Source organism: Formica exsecta, unplaced genomic scaffold (genome assembly GCF_003651465.1).
Source record: "Formica exsecta isolate Colony F162 unplaced genomic scaffold, ASM365146v1 scaffold137, whole genome shotgun sequence".
Classification (NCBI taxonomy): domain Eukaryota; kingdom Metazoa; phylum Arthropoda; class Insecta; order Hymenoptera; family Formicidae; genus Formica; species Formica exsecta.
This window is the reverse complement of record NW_021848702.1, coordinates 338,991-365,444: the sequence shown is the minus strand read 5'-3', so window position 1 is coordinate 365,444 and position 26,454 is coordinate 338,991. Positions and strand designations below refer to the sequence as shown.

The window sequence follows — 26,454 nt, the reverse complement described above, 5'->3', positions numbered from 1 at the left end:
TGCCTAAGGTCCGGTTGGCCAGTCGTAGCCAGCAAAGCTTTCTCCACAAGGTAAGCCCATCTTCCTGTGATCTTCGCGGTCTTCTCGGATGTTAGCCTCGTCGTTGTCGACTCATCGCAAAAGTGTCCTCAAAAGGTGTCGACCCTTCTGCGTTCTCCAGAAAGAGGCCTGGAGAACCTTCGGATAAAAGACAGAGAGGTATATATATGTGTAAAATATATATATATATATATATAATGTGATTTTTTATATTAACTATAAATCTTTGATGGAATATATAAGATATATAACCAAAAATAAAATAATTCATATATTGTATGTGTGCGTAGTACAAATGAAAATATATCTTATATCATGCCCCATCATGTCATATTTTTATATCAATACTAATTATATTATTCTTGAAGCTATATCTATATTTTAGGAACCGCCTATTTAAAAAAAATATATAAAGAAATATATACTATCTCGTTCTCTCCTCGCGAATGCGGATAAGTTCATTAAAAATTATTTCTTTGGTTGAGAGAAAATTTTAATTTCAATACCAATAGATATCATATATCGCGCGGATCACGTATCGTTCTTTAATAACCGCGTTGTAATTATTCGAGGCGTTCGAGGGTGAGAACGAGTTCAAGACCGCTCCGTTCTCGCCTCGTAACAGACACGGTGATACCGTAAACGAAATCGGAGGGCAATCCAGCAAGGAGTCGAGCGAGCTTCTTAGCGGCGTACCAAGCGGGCTCGGCTCCGTTTTCAGTTTCCGATTATTTTTGGCAGCAAGCAAAGCGAGCAGAGCTCTCGCCTAAAAATGCTTATGGCCAATGACGTGCCGCTATTGGTCGCGCCGTGACCACGTGAACAGCCTACAGTGGAGGTTCACGAAGTCGACTAGGCTATCCACGATATTGCACAGTCAACTGCCTAAGGTCCGGTTGGCCAGTCGTAGCCAGCAAAGCTTTCTCCACAAGGTAAGCCCATCTTCCTGTGATCTTCGCGGTCTTCTCGGATGTTAGCCTCGTCGTTGTCGACTCATCGCAAAAGTGTCCTCAAAAGGTGTCGACCCTTCTGCGTTCTCCAGAAAGAGGCCTGGAGAACCTTCGGATAAAAGACAGAGAGATAGAAGACTCGCGATCTCCTTCCCTCCAGGAAATAAGTCGTTGCTATCGAAAGGTTTTGCTGTTTGTGGAAAAGTTTCTGCATTCTATCGAGTGTCAGTGAGACGAGTGACTGTACGAAAGATACTTTTCAAGATTGTGACGGTTGATCCGCCTAAGGCTCTCGAGACAGTGACGGATCGGCGATCACCGACGAGCAATCGCTCGTCTTGAAAGTGACGCGAAGTTGAAAGTGATGAACGAGAGCTTCTTTCATTTATCGGTCTCAATCGACTATTGATCGATTATTTGGGGTATCTTAACAAAATATGTGTATATATATCGATCACATAGAAAATCTTTATTTTCTTTACTAATCTTCCTATTCCATCTTAATCTCAATCAAAAGAAATTATAGAATAGTGCCTCTATCACCAATAAATAGTATTAAAACTTGCGTCATTATTATTATTTTGCGCGATCGTCTTTTTCAATTTAAATTTTCCAACGAAAGGAATAGATTTACATTATATTCTCGCTTTAGCATAATAAAGTTTATAAAACATAGCTTCCCCCAGGCGCGGCAGATTGCCTTTTTTGCATACTTTAATGAAATTTAGCGAGTTGTCTATTTTTACGGAGCGGCTTGCCACTTTGACATCGGAGACGATACGCACGTCTCGATGTGGTAGGACGTGTCTTGGAATGGTTCGAGCGCGAGAGGAGATCTATACTTAGCGAAGGCGCGGATCGCATGTTACAAATATAAAAGGAGTCACTGCAGTATGTCGTAATAACAATTAATTAATGAAAAAATAAGAATTTAATTATTTTATCTCCATAAAATTTCATTATACCATATAATATCCCGATTTTGATAAATTTGCATATTAATTTCATTGATGACGCAAGAAAATTGTCTTGTTTATGCAATGCTTACTCGGATTCCACAGTTACACAACACTAAAGCGTATAAAGATGAAAGATAGAACATAGTAAAAAGTAAGCATTAATATTTAAAGAGATATTTTTAAGGTATTTATATTACGTAATTTATAAAAAATATTTCTGTTTCTCTCTCTCTTTCTCTCTTTATTTACTAATCTTAAATTCAAGACAATATAATTAAAGAGAAAGAGAATTATATATATAATATTTTATTCCTTTAATTAATTATTAATTTAATATTATTATATGTAACAAATAAAAGCAAAAAATAAAGAAGATATTTCCAAGTACCATTCCGCACAGTACTCTAACGAGATCTTGTTTCACGATTGTCGGGTTACAGCGTTACGCGACATTTCGCTTGTAACTACGTATATATAACGTTCCTAAGTATTTTCGGAATGTGGAATGCCACTGTAGACAAGCACAATCCATCTTCTTGGATGTTTGGAGCTTTGACAATGAGCGCGCGTCGTTGGCCGCCATGCAAGCGGCGCTAAATGCGCAATTGTTATCTCTGTAACCGAATTACACAATTTCCGTTATGTATTGCGCGCACAGAAGTTTACCTATATAAGTTATCTGTTTTGAAACTTAGTCGTTCCGCCTTGTATCTCGGCGAGTCGATATTCCGCAACCGCGGAATATATCGGCACGGCGATTTCGCGACGGAAATCCGGTTAATAGGAGGTTCTCGCGTGAGAGAGTCCTCCCCCCCCCCCTGTTGATATATCTTCCCTCAGTTATCGCATATCTTTTCAACGAAATGTCATTCGTAAATAGCGTGATCGACGTGTAGTATATCCGTCATACACATTCGAGATTCTCTCATGGCGATGTGCGCGAGACTCTGGGAGCTTTCCAGCAAGAAAACACAGACAGACATAATGTAACATAATTGACTATTAAATAGAGAATTTTTCAAGACCCTAAAATTTTTTTATTTGACAGTTAATCGTATGATATTATATTTATGCGTGTTTCTTGCTGGAAAGCTCCCTCTATCTATCCGTCCGTCTCGCCGTTTCGACATCGAATCCAGTTGAAGCCGCCGATGACGGGATATCTACCGGGTCGTTGCATCCAAATTTGGATCGCGTCGACCGTATCCCGACGTCTCGACGACGCACGACGGTGCGGAAAGTGGGGACGACCGGCGTCTATTTTCGCACACACGTCGGATATTCTACACCGTCGTATTCTATCGCGCCTCTATCTCCTCGAACGCGTTCGGCGACGAAATCTACCCACGTAGCGGCATGATTTATCGACTCCGAGAGGCACATTCCTGAGATCGATCGTATTTATCGAAAGAGACAGAGGCGCGTCACGACGATAAATTTCTTCTTCTCTGTGGTTTTCCGCTATTAATATTTCCGTCGTCGCGGATGTTCGACGGCTTTCGTTTCACGTTATTCCGTCATTATTTTCGTCCGCTCCATTTGTAAACGCCGCGCGTATTACGGAAGCGTGAAAGCGTTTACGCATATGATATAAGTGAGTATGCGTACACAAAAAAGAAAAGAGAAAAAAGAGCTTCACACATGGCTTCGCATAATGCGAAGAGCCGCGGCTGCGAGCGCGTTTATTACGCTCGCTTATGCAAGTCTCTATTTATTTTAATAATTAGAAAAGAGGGGAGGAGATTCTGATGGTACGTGCTATTAATAGCGCGTGTGTCGAGAGATTTTCATCGCATATACTAACGCTAATGAAAAATATTTGTATCGTTTTGTAATTCTTTCTTTTTTTTTTTTTTAGGTAGACGCGTGTAACAACCAACCACCACCATGGCGGACGATGAGGTTAGGTGTGTATTTTAAACTGTAAATTTTATCTCTTATCATATCGTTCTTTACATGCTTATTCATTATTGAAAAAAGCAACGAGATCGAGGGAGCCACGTCGCATGGTTTCATGAGAGAATATCGGATATTCCTTAATATTACGTTTTCCTTTTCATATTGCATCGTTTCGCTGGATTTTCGACGCTGTTGATCTTCACACTTGGATCGGAAATGCTGAAACATCACGCGCCTTTTGTGTCGAATCCGTGCAGTAAAATTAGCGTAACTATCGAAAGGTATGCATTGTTTGTGCTTTCTACGATTCTCTGTGAAAGACCATTAACATAAACTCTGTAACTTTAGTGAAGACAGTATAGAACTTGTCGATAAAAATAGAACAGTTCCACTGAACGGTTTCACTGAATGTTCTACCACAAATCCTTCGATTTACATTGTCGAAAAGTGTATTTGACAGATTTCAGTGCTTCAATCTCTAATGAAAGTTTATAATGAAGCAAATATTATATATATTATTAAGCAAATTATTTTATTATTTCTCTATAAATTAAAATTTTTCTAAACTTCTTATGTATGTTTATCGTAATGTAATGAGAAACATTTCAATATACGTGCAAAAGAGAAATCAGTTTCAAATACGCGTTTCTTCATAAATAAACCATTCTCCTACAATATTATATTTTTATAATATCAAGCTTTTATGTACAAAGCTCCGATTGTCGAGGTCTCCGAGCAGACTGAGCCTCGTTTTTTTTTTCTACTACAGTGGCATTTTCAAGTTGCTTAGTAGAAGATATAGATGGTGGTCAAGGATAAACCATGCAGTTTGTGCGTCCTGAAAAAGATTTATATGCTACGTAGAATGACGAGGCGATCATATGATAGAAGCTCGCTTCTCATCGCGATTATCCTTCCCTCGTTTCTCCTTTCGCAAGAAACTTTCCACGATTCTGTTTTCCAGCAATATCTCTTGATTCTTTCACTCTCCATCGTTATTTCATTTCTCATCTATTTTAGTTAACATTTTTATTTCTGTTAAATTCTTAAATAAACAAATTATTTTTTATAATCTTTATTTCGATGACTGTGTCATCATTTCTATATCCATTCCGTGGCCGACAATTTTTTGTTTGTGCACGGTGGGATAGTTTTCTTTCGCATAATGAAGCCAATTTGCGCGACGCGAACCGCAAATGTAAAAATTAATGAAGGCTTTTAGCTCTACACGCGGTAAGGAACATACATTTCGTACATGTCACCGTAAAATTTCCGCTCTCTAAGAACGGAAAATAGTACTGATCGACATTACGACCGACATGCTCGTTGTCTTCCGTTATATGCTCCATAGCCCGACTTTTTGTCTGATTTATCGTCACGCTCTCTCGCTTTTATTTCGGCATTATTTAACGCGATCCTTCCCGCTCGCCCCGGATCTATTCGCTTAATTTTGTCTCCTCTTTCTTGCTACTCGAGCGAGTTATTTGTCACTCACGTTTTCCTTTTATAGAGAAACAAAATTGTTCCAAATTTTCAATTGTAAATTCACGTCTAAGAATACTTGTAATCTTCTTGATTTGTCACTATCTCGTTTTTACCGTAATAATTGATATTTCACCTGATATTTTACTCGTCTTTCTAGACCATCTTTCGTTTTTCCGTTGTTTCTCCTCAGTTATATTTATAAAATGATCCATCCTTTCGTATCGCAGTTCGATTTGTTCATGATGGCACGAAGAAGGAGAAATTTTCTCTTTGAGACGCAAAAATATTTGATATTTGTCAGTGTATATCGCGAAGCAAAACTCAGCACACTCGAGTGCATTCAATGAAAAGGACGTTTACCGAAGATCGGTTAAAGAACTTCCATTTACTGATTAAAACTCTTACATGAACACACTTTTGCAGATGGTTCGTTTATTCGAAGTCACGAGTGCTGGCTTTGCAATGTCACAGGCGCAAGAAATCTCTTACTTACACTAAACTTTCTATTGATAATTACAAAGTTTTCATTGTATAATATCACTTCAAAAATGTTCAATTAATTTTAGTTTTATCATTGTTTAAACTCGTATACGGAATGCTACAAGTTTTTAACTTCAAACTTTTTTCTACGTATAAAGATCAATAATATTGAAAAATATTTTATAATTTTAATGATTTTAGAAGATATTTAAATAACTCAGAGCATTTTGCGCTATTATATTATGTACAATATATCACGCGTTAAATAATTCTCATTATTTGCTACGCCGTCATGAGTAAATCGTTCCCTCGCAAAAGTATCCATCCTCGCTTTTTTCAATTAAAGCTATAATTGAAGAACCATTATAGCCAAACATAGAACTCCAGAGAACGAGCACTATAGACAAACATAAAACAATCGAACACACCTAGGGTAAAGTAGATACCAGAGTCGCATGAGGAATGATTTCTGTTTTTTGATGTGAAACAACATTGCGCTGTGCGCATGTTCCTCTAATGCTATATTTGCCTCTAATTATAAATGTATAAGTGCAATATATCTATTGCTATTATTTAATATCACCAAATAGCTCACAGCATGCACTATGTGAGTGCCATACCCGTATCGAATGTGAATTTTGGATCAGAATTTAATATCGAAATAAATAATATAAAGATGTAAAAAAGATTTGTACTTTATTCGTATCTTGCAAATTGTAACCGTCAATTATTAATAGCGTTCGTGTAATAGCAAACGATGTCAACTGCGACAGCATTTCTTAAGCTTATTCATAGCTTATTTCTTAAGCTTATTCACATCGCGATGTTACTCAATAACATTTTTCTGGGTGTCAAGGTTTAAAGTCACGGTTACTAAAATTACGCCTATATGAATTTAGCATTCTATTTTTAATTAAATTAAATTTTTAATACAAAAAATGATAAAGTATTTTGTTTATAGTTATTTAGTAAGTAGTAACAATAATTTTGTTCATAGTCAAAACCATAAAGATGCAGCATTTAAAAAATGATTGTTACTCGATTTTATAAGATAAAAAAATCGCTGATGTATCTTGTTTCACAGAATTGTTCTGTAGTTATTTGTAGTGCTTCTCTTTTCGTTTGTAATTGAATCGTTCAAAAATTATGGTATATTTACAATTGAAGAAAAACAACGTAACTACAAATAAAAATTATTACGAATAACCTGAAATAATTCTGAATATATGAATATATAAATAATCAGAGATTTGTTTCCTAATTTTAAAGTCGAATGAAGCAGTTATTTTTTCGATATTCTATATTCTTTGCCGGCTTCGACTACAAATGGAATTATTGTTATCATAAACAACTACAAATAAAATACTATCATTGTTTGTACTAAAAACTTAATTTATTAAAAATAGAATGCCCCAAATTCACATATGTAAAAATTTCACGTGTCGTTGCTTCTATCTTATATAAATGCGGGTTGCAAATATTATTTTTATTTTCGAAATCCGCGTATTGTCGATAGCAAAAATCTGGGCAACTTATTACAGAATGCAGAGCTAATGACAGTCGAAAGCATGTGTCACATTATAAGTGGAACGCGCGGCTGTTCGCGCAAAACGATATTATACAAGATGTTCATTGGATGCGCTGTTGTAGCTCTTGACGGTGACAAAGTTATATTACTTAAGACAGACTCCATTAGCTCTCCATTCTCCATCTTTATGAAACACGCGAAAACATGTTCGCTACGCTAATGCTTTGTAAGGTATTCCTTGATGGCGAAATCTGGAACACTAGAGATGATAATCTCTTTCTCTCTCTCTTTCTCTCTCTCTTTCTCTCTCATTGCCGTTGAGAAATATCCTTTTACCCAGTCGAAAGGATCGCGTAAAAAGTGTTTCAGGTATCGCATGCATGTGACCCAGGACACAGAGCGTACTAACGAGAAATATCCTCTCTCTCTTTTACAGAGGAAGCGCATCGAGGATGTACGTAAGAGAGGAAACTAGCTATGAGAAACATAAAGTCGTCTCTTAAAGGACGGCTACTTACCAGACGGATGAAAAGAATCCTTTCGTCGGAAAAGAGCTTACGCTCGTTTTATTACAAAATGAAATATATTGCAAATGTTCTAAATTAGCGATATTAGTTTTGCAAAAATAATCAAAAATAACGCGCGCATTTGTGATTTGTTCACAGCAATATTCCTCGAAATAAGAAAAAAATATGTAACTGATATAAAATTTCATTTTTACATTGTATAATGAAATTTTGAGATTAGTAATAATTAGACATATAATCAATAGCCCCCTCTGACAATATTTTAATAATTAAATATTTTTTTATTAAATTAGAAAAATTGATATCATAGTAATTATCGTAAATTTTGAAATTGCAACCGTTTCAATTTAAGATTCGCGAAAGTTTAGTTTGAAAACCGAGAGGAATGAGAGTGTGAAAAATATTAGATGAGTTAGAGTCGCGGAATATTTTTCAAATTCGCATTGCACCTCCGAGATGCTTCGGGGCTTTCTTAGATGAGATGTTTTAAGGTAGTTTCGCACGAAAAATGCAGGAAAAGAAGAGGAAACAGGCGGAGACCGAGAGGAAGAGGGCGGAGGTCCGCGCCCGCCTCGAAGAGGCTTCCAAAGCCAAGAAGGCGAAAAAGGGTTTCATGACCCCCGACAGGAAGAAGAAGCTTAGGGTAAGTCCACCAACTGTTTTTTGCTACTTCCTTTACGAATTTCGTCGCACGGCGAAGTGAGTTCTAAAACTCGCGGAATATCTTATCTCTTTAAAACTCGCGTTCACGATATGTCGACGCAAATCTCTTTCATCATATTTCATTTCTTCAAACGAACCGCCACTCTCGGTGTTAATTTAACGTCGTGTTGGAGATTTTTCAAAAGTACGTTTTAAATTACATCAATATCCTCGGTAATATCGATTGCTCATTATCGATAACCACCAAGTCGAGCTTCCCATTTCCGATTTTATCTCATTGCTTCATCGCATGCCATAATCTTCTTCCACGTTGTTCGAGCTGCCGCGTAATACCGCGGATAATCCTCTTTGGCTCTCTCGTGCCGATTCTCTCGCGAAATATTTTTCGTAACGGGAACCGCACATACATCCGTTTCTCCATTTACTCTTTCTCCCATTCTCCTTTTCCCCTATTCGTCCCCTTCGTCTTCTCAATGCTCTGTTTTCCAACTGCCGGCCGCACCGGCGCATAGTTCGAGACTTTCCAAACTTTATCCTTGTGCCTTTTTACCTTTACTTTATGAGCACGTCTTACATTCGCCATTCTGTTTCTATCGTCGCGCAACATCCTCCAGAACATTCATGCGTCTCTCTTCCTCGATCCCCCTTCTCTCTTCCCTTGCGCAGTGTCGCGAACATTCGCATTCGCGGCACATAAAGTTTTCCGTGTGTATGCAGATTACCTCTTGGAGAATCTTTTCGCGTTTGCCGGTGCAGGAATGTTATTTCCCCGCAAATCTACCATTCTCCCTTCCTTCCTTCCTTCCGCTATGTCAATATTTGCGATCCACCGAATTTCAACCGACGTTATCTCGTTCGCTGACCAAAGAGAAATGATGTTAACCGCAAGCTTCAATTATTTCGCGAGTAAAATATAAATGGAGATGTTTCTCATGAGCCGAACATCGTAGCCGTATTATCTAATAACAAGAATTAATTCATGTTCATTTTATCTTTCTGTTATTACATGATTACATACGTATTTACGGATACAAGAATTAATTACTCGTATAACGTCGCGTTGATATCCATTTGTTTTAATAACTGTTTTAATATACGATTAACCGATTTGTATAATTGAACAATTTTATATTTATTATAGATCAGAGGCAAGCATTATAATCCGTTTCTCATTGCGTACACAATTTAAATTATTTATATAATTTATAGCAGGCTATCAATATATCCCGAAGTTTAAATTCGCATTTCCATTTAAATTATGTCAATTTCATGCCATTAGGAACTGATTCGTACGGTGAAATATTCTGCGTAAATATTCCTGACTAAATATTCCTAACAAAACTTTCCTCGTCTGCTTACGAAATGTTTTCCCTTCCTACCAAACTGAATCTTACGAATGTTCCATATGTCTATAGTTGCTGTTGCGTAAGAAAGCCGCCGAGGAATTGAAGAAGGAACAGGAAAGAAAAGCAGCCGAGAGGAGGCGCATAATCGAGGAACGCTGCGGAAAGCCGAAGAACGTTGACGATGCCAACGAAGGTACTTTGCTTCGTTACAAAATCTTACGGGAAATCGCCGAATCGCGTTTATGCTTCTTATATTTGGACCAAGTATTTTCTCTCATCCACGTAATTCTTTGAGCAAAATTACAAATTTACCGCATCTCTATTATTAATTTTGGTTAATCAAAAATTATTCTACAGAAGCAATGCGTTCGAAAAGTTGATAGAATATCAACTTGAATGAATTTACACAAAATATTTCGAATAACTTTTAGTAATTCGAGTTTTTAAAATTTTTTATTTGTGTAATAGAGAGAGTCTTTAATGAGACGAAATTGCATTTATTTAGAGAATAAGAATTTTTTTTTGTTAAATTGTGTAGTAATTGATAATAGTACGCAGTATTTATCTACAATTTTTCATAGGCCGGAATTTTGTTAATGTCATTATATCGCGAACTTCATCAATTTCTTTACAGATCGTCGTTTATCTTCAATTTTCTTTTTGAAGATATAAAAAGAGCTCGTTGAAAAGGCACGGTAAATGATTCGCGATTTTCAAGAATAGCTCTCTCTTGTATTGCAATTTAAGGTATTTTCTATCTTAAAACAATTTTCAATCTCTTAAGAAAGAGAAACACGATAGAGCACGATACTCAAAATGCATCTCGGATAATCTGAACGTACGAATAACGCGAATATCCCCGACACGCGCGTCTTTATTTTTGCATTTTTACATATTTATTTGTTCTGATGAACCACATACAGAGACCATAAAGCGCGTGCTGCGCGAGTACCACAATAGGATCACGGCATTGGAGGATAAAAAATTTGACATCGAATATATTGTTAAGAAGAAGGATTTCGAGGTACTTTTGAGAGAGCAACAGCTGCGAGAACGTTTACGCGAGAACGATAACGCGACGCTCGCGATACAGTTAACGATGCTCAATGTTGCACTTGTGTAACACAGCGATCTTGGTTCAGTTGCATATTTGCGTAGAGCGACGACGAACGTAATTAGAACTTTGGCAGAGAGACGTACTTGGCAGATTGCACCATTTTACATATCGGTTGTATTTAGCAATCGACAACAAATGCTCGATAAAAATAGCGATCTCTAAATAACCGTATAAATAAAATAACGAAAGAAATAGCGCGACAAATAATTAAATTCAAGAAATAATACGATCAAAAAATGTTCTAATTTTATTGTAACACTTGTAATATCGGCTACTTTCATTTTTAATTTTCGTCGAGAGAGTATGCTCGATAAAAATAGCGATCTCTAAATAACCGTATAAATAAAATAACGAAAGAAATAGCGCGACAAATAATTAAATTCAAGAAATAATACGATCAAAAAATGTTCTAGTTTTATTGTAACACTTGTAATATCGGCTACTTTTATTTTTAATTTTTGTCGAGAGAGTTTACGATTTCGACTCGTCGCATCGCTATTTTTATCAACCGAGCCGATGAATAATCATTATCGGGCAACTTCGTGAATGATTAATAGCTCTTTGCTTAAACTTGAATCGTTCGTCGTAGCTTCCATTTTGCAGCCGAGCAAAGAACACGAGCTTCGCATTATTTCGTCGCACCGTTTCCCATTCTCACACTTTTCTTTTCTCTTTTTTGTTTTATATCTACGTAACGCACACAACACTGTCGTCGATTTATATTACCATCTTGATTCTTATATCGCACCTTGTTTTTTTCGCATTAGTGTGCGCGCGATTTCTCTCACTGTTTTCTATTTCTCTGCTCTCTTCGTTTAATCCTATCACGAATCTCTGGCGAACTTAACGATGATCTAAGAATTATAGATTTATCCGCATCTTGATTATATTGTGTTAATACGGCTTGTTACTACTCACTTTATTCTCGCACGAAACACGTCAAAATAACAGAATAACATCACTTTTGGAATATGTTAGGCGTTGGATTACGATCAATTATTATACACTGCTTCACAATATGCACTATATAGTTTCTTTATTGATTTTTATCATTTAAAATACGTGCCGTTTGAAACACGCTTTTTTCGTTTTTGTGAAGTATTGTATAAACATTTCTTACTACGGCATTATTTTTTTATCTATGAACGAATATCTATATAATGTAAATTCAAGATTGTTTCAAATTTCGCAATGACATCTCGAAAGGTGGTTTAAGAGCGCGCTTTCATCGCTGGAAACTTGAGACAGTCTTCACGTCACTGCAGGACAACAGTACTTTATAACATCTTGATTTAGCTTTCACACCAATTTCATCCCCGACTCGTTCCCGCCCTCATACTTTATCCATCGCTCGTTCAAGTCATCTGCGCGAAATAGATTTCGTACTCGTCGCGTTCGCGAAGTTACAATATATCTTACAATATACCTTTACGACATGAGGCTGTTATAACACGTAACGATATACACGACGTCTATGATGTGAGAGGTAAATGGATTAATTCGCGATACACAATGGACATTTAGAAGCCTTTTAAACGGCATCTGTACGAGAACATTTTTTCAAGAAGTGACTTGAATTTTAACAGCTAGCGTGAAGTCCATTCTGAACCAGTATCATAAGAGGATCAACCTTCTCGAGGGGGAGAAGTACGACCTTGAATACGAAGTCGCCAAGAAGGATATGGAGGTCGAAAAAGTTTTTTTTCGTGACAAACAAAGAGATGAGCGCGACGCTGCGATTAACGCCATACAAATACTCTTTCCTGTCTTTGGTTCTTTTTTTTTTTTCTTTGTCACACTGCGCGAAGCACATCTCGCTGTATCTAGCGACTGTTCCAATTTGCACAAGCTGTTTCGTAATAATAATTAAGCGTAGATATCGAAAGGCTGAGTATTTTCTTAGAAGCACAGCAGCTCTAACGTATAGCATCCCTCGCGACTCGTAGAATCGCTCAACGTAGAACTATCTCAGTAATGTTATTTTATTGCAGGTGTATGTGCGAGTAGACATAATTTTGTTCATTTACTTGCGAGTAGGCATCACCAGACCAGACCTTTCAACGTCCTCTACGTATCTACGTATCTCTCACCCCTCTCACGATTTCCTTCCATCGAATTTCCCCCATTTCCCACTTGCCTCCCATGTCGGGTTAACGATCACGCGATTGTCAGCTTCGTGCTTCTCGCTTCCAACGCGAAAGACTCATTTCATTTCTATTTCCTCCATGATAATTTCATTTCCTCACGAATAATCCTTCGTAGCGAAAATGTAAGTCATTACAGAAAATCGCAGATCGTCAATTATATACATCATTTTTTATCACGTCATTAAACATCCAAGTTTATCTGCAAGAGATATTACGAAGCAATTTATTAATATTGATATGCTAAAAATAATAACAAATTATATAGATTAAATATTATATAAAAGTTATTATTATTATCATATCAACATCAATGAATTGGATAATAATTTTAAATATCTATTATATACAAAATATATATAATATTAAAAATAAGAAAAAAAAATTTTTTTTTTTCTTATTTTTAAAACTATATATAATTTCAATATTTGATATAATTCGATCGCGAATTAATTTTTAAAACAATCGACAGAGAATAGGGACGACGAAACATACTCAGCAGACTCCAATTTGCCCCTTTTCCATTAACTTTTTGTTCTTTTAGCCGAGTTGCAGACGATCTGTTCGGCATATTGGAACAGACTATACTCACTCGAGGGCGATAAGTATGACCTCGAGAGGCAAATTAGGTTGAAACAGTTCGAGGTAATTACGATCGGCTTGCCTAAAAAAGAGAAAGCCTATCGAATCACTTGCATATATTATTTTTGTCAAACTTTTACTCCCTCTCCCCGCCCCCCTTTCTCCCGTTCTCTTTATTCACGTGATTTTTTAACTCTGCCACGTGCTTGACCGAGCGACACCCTTGGTCGAACGGTTCTCGAACGAGTTTCTAGTTGACGGGTCTTTGAACCTTCGGTTCGAGCACGTTTGCACGTCTCTTAGATAGGGAAATGCCGCGAGACACTAATGTTCCAAACTCTCTATGAGACTTTGAGGACAGTTTGCCGGAACGTAACCAACATTAACTTATCCGCATTGCCGCAACGGATCGTAACGTCAACGAGCCTTTTGTTTCTATTTTTATTTGCACCGTCCGTCGTCCCCATTGAAGTTAGATACACGAATACTTTGTAAGAGAACTCGTGCGGTATCGCTTGTCCGCGATCGTGATGATTTTGTGCACTTCTCCCATTCATGCGGCGCTTCCAATCACGTTTGGGATAGCCCGGGACGTGCGAATCGTGGAAGATCGAAGTTTCGAAGGCGGCGACGCCGTACACCCTCGCGATACTACAACCGTAAGGTCGACGACAGGGCGATTTTCATGAAAAGGAGAGATTTCGGAGCGGCGAAATCACGTCTGAGCTAGGGAAAACTCTGACTTTCTCGACGCGCGATTAGGTATTCGAGAGCCGCGCAACTTTTATTATCGCGCACGTGGAGCGAGAGAGGGACCGCCAATTTACTCGGATCGGAGATTTCGGAAGTTTTGCTTATTGCGGGATCGTGGGCTGTCTCATTGAAATTCCAGCATCGCGTCCGTGTACTATTAGTATTCGAGCCACGCGGTTTATATTCCCCGTTAAAATATGTAAAGCTGACTTCCGTTAGTTGCTGTACATACAAAATAAAAAGAATTATCCCGATACCCTTCGTGTAATGTTTACTTATTCAGAAACAATAATGTAATTGTTTCGCGTATTGTAGATTTTAATTATAGATATCCGACGATTTTCCAAAAATAAATTTGTGTGTGCAGCTATTTGTTAAATTTTATATATTTGTTATATATTTTGTAAAACTTTACGCGTTTCAAAAATCAAGTCTTGTACGTGCCGTTAAATTCAATTTAAGAGTTAAACGTGATTATTTCGACGATCTTTACTTTTCGGGACGATTCATACAACCGCCGTTACATGTCGCGCGTGATCGATCACACGCGAGAGGTGTCTGTCTCTCACTCCGCTTGTGCCCCACTACCTAAGCTGTCAGAAAAGCAAACATATCGAAGAACCAAAGATTTCTGAGAGACTCTCCGTATTCTTTGTAGTGGAGTTGCAGAAGATTTGCCAAATGTATCACGACCGCGTCTACCTTTGTGAGGGTCAGAAGTGGGATTTGGAGCGTGAAGTTCGGAAAAGGGACTACGAGGTACAGGAAAAGTGAAAAGCACTGCGACAACGGCGAACAATGCGAGGAGAAAAAGAGCAACCGTCAGATCGCACGTCTTTTTTTATCATTTCCCCGCCGACTCACGCGTATCGGACAATATAAGGGCACCAAGCCTTTCCCCCCGTCCCCGTCTCTCTCTTCGCGTTGTTTCTCCGCTCATCCCCCTTTCTGTATATACGTTTCTCTTTCGATTTGTTGTTCTCTCTTTCACGATGTTTTTCTTGGAGAAAAACTTGCGGCGCGAACGCAGATTTGCTCCGGGTCGCAAACCAATGGAAAAAGTTCCCATAATGAAACAGCAACGCACGTACGAGAGAATCTTTGACGATGACAACATTTTGCCATCCTGTGGATCTTTGTAATCTTGATCAGTCCTGCCTCGATAATCTAAACGACGATCTACAATGATATATTTGTTTTTTTTTTTTTTTTTTCTATTGCGATCCTTTTGCGACACGTGCAACAGAACAACCGCGAATAACAACGAAAAGAATTTCTCTTTTTTCTCGTGGATATGAAGTGCCGCAACGGAAAACATTTTTTTCGCCGATCACATATTTTTACCCTATTTTTCTTTCGCTCTCTCTTTTTTTCATCGCGTAACGTGCCGTGAATTTATTTATATAGAGCATTTCATTTTTCTATCGTCTATTATCACTGTCTGGCTAAATGCACACTGTATCGACTCGCTCTCTCTTTCTCTCTCTCTCTCTCTCTCTTATAACGTGTCTTGTCACAAGTTTATACTGTCTTTCTATTATCTAACCATAACGCAACTATATCTCTCTGAGCTTTCTACTAACTCGCCAACGAAAATAAAAAAGAAGCTTTATTCTCGAGTCAGGGCTGGGCAAGCTTATAGAGAAGACGCCGATTTTGTTATATACTCTCCTTTACATACTTTCTCGAGTTTGTAGCATAATCGTCCACATATAGATTCACGCAATTGATGATCACAGATTGAGATCGTAAACGTTGCGTTTCGCGCACCGAGAAAAATGATCGTGAAACGAGAAGGGCGCACAATTTCGCAGTGATAGATTTGTTGCCAAAAAAAGTACGCAATCTCGAAGAAAACATATTACCAACGGGGTTCATCGAGAAAAAATCCTCCTTACAATTAGTCTCACGCGAGACTAAACTGACACTGTGTGCCTGAGACTATGCGCGCGTGTGTGTGTGCGCGTGCGTGCGTACGTGCGTAGATGTGCGGTGCAAAATCAGAAAGAAAAATGGAAGAAAAAAAAACAATAGTAGAATAAAACAAAACGCAAATTGTTGTGATTTTTACGGTGTCTTCCGCTTATCTTTTTTCTTTCGTTTCTTATGCTTCATGTGTCTCTCCTTTTTTTTACACATACAGTTTCTCTCTCTCTCTCTCTTTTTTACTTACTCTGCCCCGTTATCTCTTTAACACTCTGCATATAGCACGAATATGTGTTATTTCTACCAAATACAAATAAATTTGCTTTACCACGCATGCATGGCTTTTCTAACTAATAAACTGTTTAAGATATGCGATATATATGTGCAGAATGGACGCTGGTTAATTAGCGCTTGGATACGGTAACAGGACTGATGAACCGGATGAATACCTTCATTATCGTATTGATTAATTTTGTGTAATTGAGAACTTGATCGATCACTACCCGATATTTCGGAGCTTTACGTGATTAACGATAGATTCGTATTCTGCTGAAATATCCATTGCCGGAATCATGTATCATGCCACGTAAATTAATCGTTGTCTCTCAAGCAGTCTCTCTCTCTCTCTCTCTCTCTCTCTCTCTCTTGTTTTGTAATATTCAGAGACTGAATGCATAATTAGATAATATTTACGTTAATTGATATAGTAAATTAATGCAGTAAATTAACACAAAATATTCTTTTTTCTTAACTTTTATATCTTCAACATTTCTGTAAATCAGATTTATTCCAGAATTTTTTACAGAATTATTTTTAAATGCAAATTAATTTAAATTGTGTCGGCTTTAAAGAGAAGGGTAAATATACATACAAGGTCACATCTCTAAGGGGGAGTGTTTTAAGTAATTCCCCGCAAGAATCAAGTGGCGGACGGCATTGGTTTAGGAAATATAACAAATTGAAGTTTCACAGTTTTAATGCTTCTTCTCAGATATTATAAAGTAACATTAGAAAAAATGAAGTTTGTGTACGTTGTATTTGTTGTAGAGTAGACATGGAAAAAGGGTTTGTTTACATTTACGGGATAGGTACATGGTCATAGATATTTTGTCAATAACCGGTTTCATTTATTTCTCGCAGTTCGTTAACAGCTTTTAACATGTGACTATATGAATTTCTAAGTCTTGTTTTGAAAAATATTATTTATTGAATGCGTGGGCGGGGAAGGGTCGGAGCCCTTCTCTCTGCACCCCCATCCCGAAAAAATTCTAACCTAACCCAACTCAACTTTACTTTTAAAATTGAAAATAGATTTGAGTTAGGTTAGAATTTTTTCTGGGTAGGGGTGCAGGGAGAGGGGTGGAACCTCTACCCCCCCCCCTCCCCGCATAAATGATGTAAACAGCCTTTTTCAATCAAAAAATAACAGATTATTACAACATACATAAACTTTAATGTCAAACTTCAATTTGTTATATTTCCAAAACCAATGCCGTCCGCCACTTGATTCTTGCGGAGAATTACTCAGAACACTTTCCCCTGCAACAAATCTAAATGGCGATTAAATCGGTGAGGTGTGGTTTACCAAGAGAAGAAATATACTCATAACTTGTCAATTGGAGTATCAATTTAATATCGGTGCAGAATAGCTTAAGTGGATTTTCAGATTAAAAATGTATGATAATAGTAATTTATGAAAATAAAGGGATTTAGAGATTGCAGCCGAATTAACAATATATATACAGGGTGGCCCACGTAAAGTGTTACAAGCTAATAACTATAGAAATATTTGTCAAATCACAAAATTGTTCATGAGAAAGTTTCATGTTTTCGAGGGACCTTTCTAACTACGTAAACATAAAATTGCTCCCGCTCCCCCTCTAAAGGGGGCGGGGGGCAACTTTAAAATTTTAAATGGAAACCCCCATTTTTTATTGCACATTCTTGTAGCTTATCTCGAGAGCTTTTCAAAACACTATAATGAAGTATTTTTTTATTGGTTTTTTTTTACACTAATTGATTTGTCTCATTATTCTGTACTTAAAAGTATGACGGTAAGGTTATCGAAAACTAAATATTTTACGAGATATTTTATTTTTTATATCAAAATATGTCAGATTAAGATATAAAATAACTCAAAAAGTACTTAATGAAAAAATACTTTATTATAGTGTTTTGGAAAGGTCTCGAGATAAGCTACAAGAATGTGCAATAAAAAATAAAGGGTTCCATTTAAAATTTTAAAGTTACCCCCCGCCCCTTTTAGAGGAGGAACGGGGGCAATTTTATGTTTACGTAGTTAGAAAGACCCCTCAAAAACATGAAACTTTCTCATGAACAATTTTTTGTTTTGACAAATATTTTTAGAGTTATTAGTTTGTAACACTTTACGTGGGCCACCCTGTATATAAAATAAGCGCTTATATAATTGCTCTAACTTTTCTATTAATTTCTTTCTAATTAAATACAATTAGAATCGATAAACTTTATTTGCAATCGACACCATAAATCAATCGAGTGAATGGAATTTAATTTACGTTTATTACAATTAGCATCACGTTGATACTTCTCCAGCAGCACAATAAGAAGTATGGCACTTCATATTCGTCGCGAAGAAAGAAAAACAAGCAATTTCATACAAATTGCACGTATTTTTATTTTACAATTCTTAACGTTTAAACAATTGTGCGGATTTTCATAACCGTGATATATAGAACGCGATTTTTATCATTAATGTAGTATTGAGAAAAATATATATATATCGCGCGTCCAAAGTACGTCATAGATTATTTAAACTCCTTCGTAAAAACATAATCGTTTTGCGATACTCACAAGATCGCATCGAGAAAAGCATTAGCTGACGGTGGATACATACATAGATACTCGGCAAATCATTTTCTTCAAAAAACGATTATCGTATACCTCTATAGATGCCCCGAAAGTTGGTTGTTTATCTCTTCCTATCACGGTTTTCTTTTCTTCTCCATTCTTAACTCTCACAAAGGTGGACTGGCTCGAAAACGGATTAAAAGATCACGAGACCGAAGTGCCATGCTGTGAAAATCTTCAGGCCGCAAAACTTTCCTCTTGTCTTTTTTTTTCCTTATTGTTCGATTAATCGAATCCAGCCCTCGCCCATTCGATTGATCTTTGTGAGGTGGATAGTAAATGTGTATTACAAAATTTCCGACTCATGAGAGAGACGTTGGAGTGAAACACGTACAGGCGTCTACGATGTCTTTAAAGCGAAGCGAAATTGATTTTGCACCGACTCGCACGCACTGCCGACTGTCAGTGTCCTCTTGCCATGGTGTTCAATTAGGCTGTAAATAGCGGATTCGTCTTGGCAGAACTCTGTTCTCCTTTCGCGACAAGATTCTCGAAAGAAAATTATGTTTCTTTTATTATTTTTGATAAAACTTTGCTATAAATCTACAATCAATTTTGCCAAATTTTGAATTATTCTCCGTTTAAATATATTTACGCAATGCACCGTGAGATTTGCTAGCAATAACTATTCTACATTTTAAATGGTTTCCATGTGTTTACTTCGTTGCTTCGAAAATGAATGTTATTATTATTATGAGATAATTGAAGCGTATTACACCAAAAGCGTATCGTTAGCAAACATAAAATAGCCAATGAAACCGACCAAGTATTGATTTCAAGAGATAGTTTCACGCTTCGAGTGAGAGGAACAGAGCTCTGGCAGTCTAGAAAACGGATTGTAGTGGATTTTGTAATTTTTTTCTCATCATCCACGGCGGACGAAACGGCTGATCGTGACCAGCCGGTCCCCTGATTGGCCAAAATGAAATTCACACCCCATCGTATCCAATCTCTCACTTCTCTTTCTCTCTCTTTCTCTCTTTTGTCGTTCCCTTTCTTGTATAACTTGCACGAGGAAAAAAAAAAAAAAAAAAAAAAAAAAAAAAAAAAAAAAAAAATAGTCAAACGATTCTTAAGATGAAAGGGAGAGAATCCGACAAGCAGCTTTAGAATAAAACTTTGTTCCTGAGAAAGCTGTTCCAGAAAAGTAGAATAATCAATATTATTTGTAAGAGCGGTAAAAGTGTTTTCAGAAACGAAGATTTTATACGATGGCGACTACGGTGATACGAGTCAACTGGAAATTGCATTTAGATTTAATCTGTTCCGGGATTCTGCATATGTAATGCAACAAATCCGACGATTTCTCTATGTCTTGCATGAGTTTCTGCGACGGATTCTACAGATATTCACCCAATCCTGTGGAACTGTTTCCACAGGATATTGTAACAGGTCAATATATTATATGTTTAAAAATGAAACCTTTATGACTATAATAGTCTACGAAACTTTTTACTATCGCTATAAAATCGCAATTTCATAAATATCGTGTATTCTTTTGTTTTGTTTTTTCTTTTTGCCGCGAAGCCGAATAAAGTGATTAGCCGCAATATTTCAATCGCAATAATTCTAACTAAAACGTGATAAAAAGTTATTTCATCGTACAATTATTTTATTTGCAAATAGCATGTAAATTCTCGTCGGTAATACAATTCTGCTAATATAATTCTGCTTTTTACTTTTCGATTAAATTGTTCTTGCAATACATGTCGTATCATGAGAGTAAACACTCCTCCTCCCCCTCAATAGTTGTCTTGTTATTGTTTTCTCTACGCGGTTCCCGGTTCTCTTCTCTCCCATTTTTCCGTTATCATTCGTCCATCTCTCATTGCGGAATCCGCTCCTCTATTACCGAACCATTGCCATCATCCGCTATTGTAGTTAATCCGCAAGCCAATTTACTGTCAATCTCGATTCGTCGAGTGGCTCGCTAGCTGAATATCTGCTCGCTTGCGGCTCAACGTGTGTAAATTCCCTTGTCTCTTTCTCTCTTGCCTGCTTTTGCCACGCAGGACGCATGCCAATACGATTTGATTTGCTCATCTGTTGGTTTTTTTTCGATTAACCGTTTGTGGCTGGATTATCATGTCGTTCACATGAATCCACTAATCCGCGTTTTTCTCTACAATGCTTTTTTTACCATTTACACGAATCGTTATTGTACAACTTTCTTCCTGTTTCGGAGAAAAACTTTCCTATGGTAAATTTAAAAGTTTAGATACCTTGAGTATTTTTCATTTGTTGTATATAGAGTATATTTGTGAACACGAATACTATCGCATTGCAAATAGATATCACCTCGCGTAGATATTCGAAATAGTTAACTCTCTTCCTTTATATATTGTATGTTAAAAAAATAGATTACTAAATACGCATGAATAAATTATATCGCAATGTCGAATATAATAGAGATGTTAATAAAAGTATTCGATACGTGCAGATCTCGGACTTGAACAGCCAGGTCAACGATCTCCGAGGTAAATTGTAAGTAACCCCTCTTTTTTATACTGCATTCAATAAAAAATAAGAGTTATTTTATCAATACATTTTCTTGCTAAAATTATTGAGACTCGTGAATATATTTTATTGTATAACTTTTTATTGATTTCTACATTTCACTATAGCATGAAACCGACCCTGAAGAAGGTGTCTAAGTACGAGAACAAGTTCGCCAAGCTCCAGAAGAAAGCCGCTGAATTTAATTTCCGTAATCAACTGAAGCAAGTCAAGAAGAAGGAATTCACCTTGGAGGAAGAAGACAAGGAGGTAAGGACAACCGTTTTCAATAGAATTTTCGCGTCTAGGAGACGCGAATATTTTTTTGCTAAATTGTTTTTTCCCTGCCCGTCAAAGATGTATTCCAAGCGTTCTATAAATTTATCAACAAAAATTATGTACACAGAGGTACAAGCTGGAATTTTCTTTTTGCACTTATATATATATTTTGAAATATACGCTTCAATTTTTATCTTGAATTCGTTTATTTGTATATTTATTGTGTTCGTACATCTTGTATTTCTGCGGATTTAATTTTAATTGATAAATTCACATCGACGTTTTTGAATTTTGCAAGAGACGCTACTTTTTACAGCCGTACGACGGGTAGGCGTGTAGTATAACAGGTGTTTTAAATAAACAAAACGTTTTTAAAAAAAAACAGTTTTTGTGACCCTGGTTTTCTTTTTGTGTATAAAACCCAATTGGCAGGTTCTCTTCGTATTAGTAATTTTTTGTTTATTGTCCAATTTAGGAGATCCGCATTATACATGCTCTTGTTTGCATTTCGATATTATTGCCGTAAAACATTTATCATGATATATTTTCCCGGAGCATTATTTTATATCGATTAATTTGAAAGCTAAATTTCCCGAAAATCTCGGGCAATGGATACATAATCGCACGGTAATTAATCGGTTCATCGAACCGCGATACTTTCCATTGAATATATGAGCGAGTTGTCATTTCAAAGCCGTCAAATTTATGCGAATTAATTAACCACAAAATGTATGATCATGATAATCGATGACTGCAATAGTTCAAACGAAAAAAAAAAAAAAAAGAAAGACTGAAACATAGACGAGTATTTTTCTCGTCATGCAAACGTGATCTCCTCAAAAGGACCAATCTGTAAATCCTTTCTCGTATATGTATAGTAGTGGTAGTGGTAGTTGACTAGGCAATTTGTGTTGTTCTTCACAGCCCAAGAAGTCCGAGAAGGCAGAGTGGCAGACCAAGAAGTAGATTTAATATAAGAAAGTAAACCAGTTTGAGTGCGAAATCTCAATAAAGCGCAGATTGTTATTACGAAACAAAAGAAAAAAGAATTGAACAAAACAAACGAAAAAATTAAACTTCTTCACACATACACACATTCATGCACACATACAAGAAGACACTAACACGATCGCGTTTTTACAATTGACTTGACACGCGCGCGCGCGAAAATAATCGCACAGGAGAAAAGAGAAAAAAAAAAAATACGCGTAAAACACTTTTGATACCGTTTCTATCGACGTCTCGCGTGTTCACCAGCGCGTTTTCGTCATCACGTTCGTTTGAATTGTTGGCAAACTAGTTCGTTAGCGCCGCGGAACAAATTAACGAGTGAGGACTGAAAATTGCACGAACAATCCTAGGAGTTATAGTCGATATTTGATTATATTCCTCGTCCGGACTAGACGGTCAAAACGAGCGATGTAGCTGAGAGATTCTGCGTCAATATACATATATTCACGTACAATTATTATATATAAATCAAAACAATGAGTTATATGACAATAAACGATCCAAGAAAGCGCATGTGAATAAGTCAGATGTTTTCCTCGTATGTCCGATTCTTTCGTCACGACATGTTTTATCGATAAATTTTTCTTCTCTCTCTCTCTCTCGTTTTCTATATTTTTTCCTTATTTTTACGGTTTATTTTCTTTCCATCTGTGGAATTTCTCACTGCGACAGATCGTTCTTGATTTTTATTTTCCCTTTCTTTTGTCTTTGCATTCATTGGATGTGAAACTCGATAACTCAAACTGACCTAATTCCCGATTCTTTTCGTTCTACGTAATGGAAATGCGATGCTGCATATGAGAATGTTAACGCGATCATAGCATTTTTTGCGATACATACATATATATATTATACAAAATCAGATACGATTTTCGCTCCGGCGTGCTCGTATTTTCTTTTCGCGTGATAAGAGAAATTCTTTTACGACGATGTTACGCGAGCGCGTATTTTAAATATTCGATAAGGAAAAAGGTCAGGGGTTATCGAGAATCGTACCATTTCTTTCTCTCTCTCTCTCTCTCTCTCTCTCTTTTTCTCCTCTCGTAAAACTTCACTAATTCGCCTTTCTTTGAAACATCGTTTAATTTCCTTTATCTCGCTCTTTTCCTCCGACATATCGCGGCGATTACTGTCTAATTTGTTTTTGGTATTCTTTTTTTAATCTTCGTGTTTTTGTAATCTTTCCGTCTACTTCTATCTATATAATTACGTAAAAATCTTGGCGATAGCGTAACCCAGCACAAAATAGATAAAATATGAGGTTAAGAGGGTCGTGCAAAAAAGGTGAGAATGGCTTGTGAAGTATATTTGAAGCTGACAGTTCTTCACTTTTATTTCGTACATAATGGCAGAAGCGCTTTACTCACACATACATGCCTGGCCACATACATTCGCGTTTTTCTACTCTTTACCATCTAATTGTACTGTTGCCTTCCGTTTTTCCGCACACTCGCCTCGTTTATCTTCTGTTCACACGTGTTAATTGCCGCGCACTTTCTCACGCAAAATCGTTCGTCCGGCAAATTGCTATGCAAAAACGTTAGAGAAAAAGTAAATAGAAAGAGAAATACCAGCTCGCCTGAAAAAGAAAGAAATTGAAACACGCACTCTCTGAAAATAAAGTTTCGTTTGATTACGCAATTGAAGCTCTTTCGCAGCTTGCCTTATCGCCGTCATTCGGCTGCCATGCTTCCAGGCTGTAAATGTGTAGAAATTGTTGTTCCATCTTTGTTTGTTCACAATCGTGCACGCATTTTGACATATTAAAAAAAAAATCTCTTCCATTATATTTTCCGAATAAATAAATAATTTAAAAATGTTTTTACAACAATCAATATGCGTGTGTCGATTACGATGTCGATCATGGTTTACGATGTAAGCCAGGAACGATGCGTTATTTATTAAACAATATTTAAATATAATATGTACATTAAATCCTTAATCAATGTCCATGTCTTATCCGTTGACTAATAATGTTGCTCTTGCATTATGTTCGCAGAACGCGTCAAAAGATAAGGTAAAACTTTAACAGCCAACTTGTAGCTCGATATGCATGCGTGGAAAAGAATGATGTGTGTGATAGATGGGAATAGATAGGAGAACGAATAGATTATATGTGCGTGTATATAAAAGTGGAAGAGAATGGAGGAATAGGACACAGAAAAAGCTTTCTTTGTTCTTAGCATTCGTAGTTATGCAGCATTTAATGCAAATTATTCTTCAATATTTTGTTTCTTCATTACTTTGTAGTCGTGACTGCCTCACGATGTTTAGACGCATTGCTCCTGAAAATTTGCAACAATACTGCAAGCCATTGTCTTAGTTTTACCATTCCGATGTTTTTTTATTCATTTTATTTCGAAGGCTAGTACAGCTTGTTCCGCCGTTTCTTTTTATTGTTACTAACAATCTGCACGGCTTTATAGATACTCCAGACAGAGCGCAGTGCCAGACGACGTTTACGAAAACGTCGAGAGAATTTTTACGGTAATAAAGGATACGCGGGATTGGCGATCCTGAAAGTTGGCACAAAAATTCGCGATTGGACAATGTATGGCGATGCAATCCACGACAACAATCACGAAGCAATTTTTATCTAAATCATTCTCGTAAATTTTTGACAAATACAGCCCTTCCAACTAAATAGCCCCTTTCGAAACTTTTTGAACCCCCAGCACCGTCGTCCCTGCTTTGCGAACGTTCACCCCGACACTGCTAACCAGTGTGCGAATCTAATCTCGAACATGTGTAATGAGATTTCCATGTATTTGATCGCAATATTTCCTCGATTTTGCAGAAGAAACCCGACTGGTCGAAGAAGGGCGACGAAAAGAAGGTAAAGGAGGAAGAAGCGCCACCGACACCGGTGGAAGCATGAGACAATTGAAAATGCTCCCGCGAGAGACACGCAGGATCATCTGTCCGTCATCGTCAATAACCGCTCGATGCAGGAACTCCAATAAACTTCCTCTTATATTTTTTAACTATCGATTCATTAATTTAATATGTCTTACTGTTGTGAGTTGCACGCAAAAATCTTGCCCGTCTGTCTGTCCGTTATGATTGTTACATCCTAGATTGTATCAAAATCTATTGACATTCAATATCCGATAGTTCTATTCCCTATCAAACCTTTTTTATGGATGTGATGTATCTATTTTTTTTTTAAATAGACCTTGTAAATTACTGTAGACCTCTTGTTGCGTGCAAGATATATATTAAAAAAAGAATAAAATCTGTCTTTCTATAAACCGAATGAGAAAAGAAGGATCTAATTGTAAAGAGAATAACGGGGGGAAAATGTGTTACTTAAGGTTTATTGTAAAGCAAAATATTTAACAATATTCAAAACCTCTGTGTGTGATCATTTTCCTATGTTTT

At 36.9% G+C, this 26,454-nt stretch overlaps 1 protein-coding gene across 22 annotated transcripts; it reads left to right on the top strand.

Moving 5' to 3' along the window:
• On the top strand, positions 1-26,424 carry LOC115245928 (troponin I). Of its 22 annotated transcripts, none has more exons than XM_029824429.1 (10): positions 3-50; positions 3,807-3,850; positions 7,777-7,794; positions 8,382-8,510; positions 9,946-10,069; positions 10,800-10,900; positions 21,728-21,771; positions 21,912-22,053; positions 25,073-25,090; positions 25,871-26,424. In XM_029824429.1, the coding sequence occupies exons 2-10, from the start codon at positions 3,836-3,838 to the stop codon at positions 25,949-25,951; spliced, it is 672 nt and encodes a 223-aa protein (XP_029680289.1). In that variant the 5' UTR covers positions 3-50; positions 3,807-3,835; the 3' UTR covers positions 25,952-26,424. The 22 variants fall into 22 exon arrangements, with proteins under 22 accessions (XP_029680297.1, XP_029680289.1, XP_029680293.1 ...); XM_029824433.1 differs by lacking the exons at positions 3-50; positions 10,800-10,900 and adding exons at positions 823-971; positions 13,682-13,782; XM_029824434.1 differs by lacking the exons at positions 3-50; positions 10,800-10,900 and adding exons at positions 823-971; positions 12,580-12,680.
• Positions 26,425-26,454: the final 30 nt, after the last annotated feature.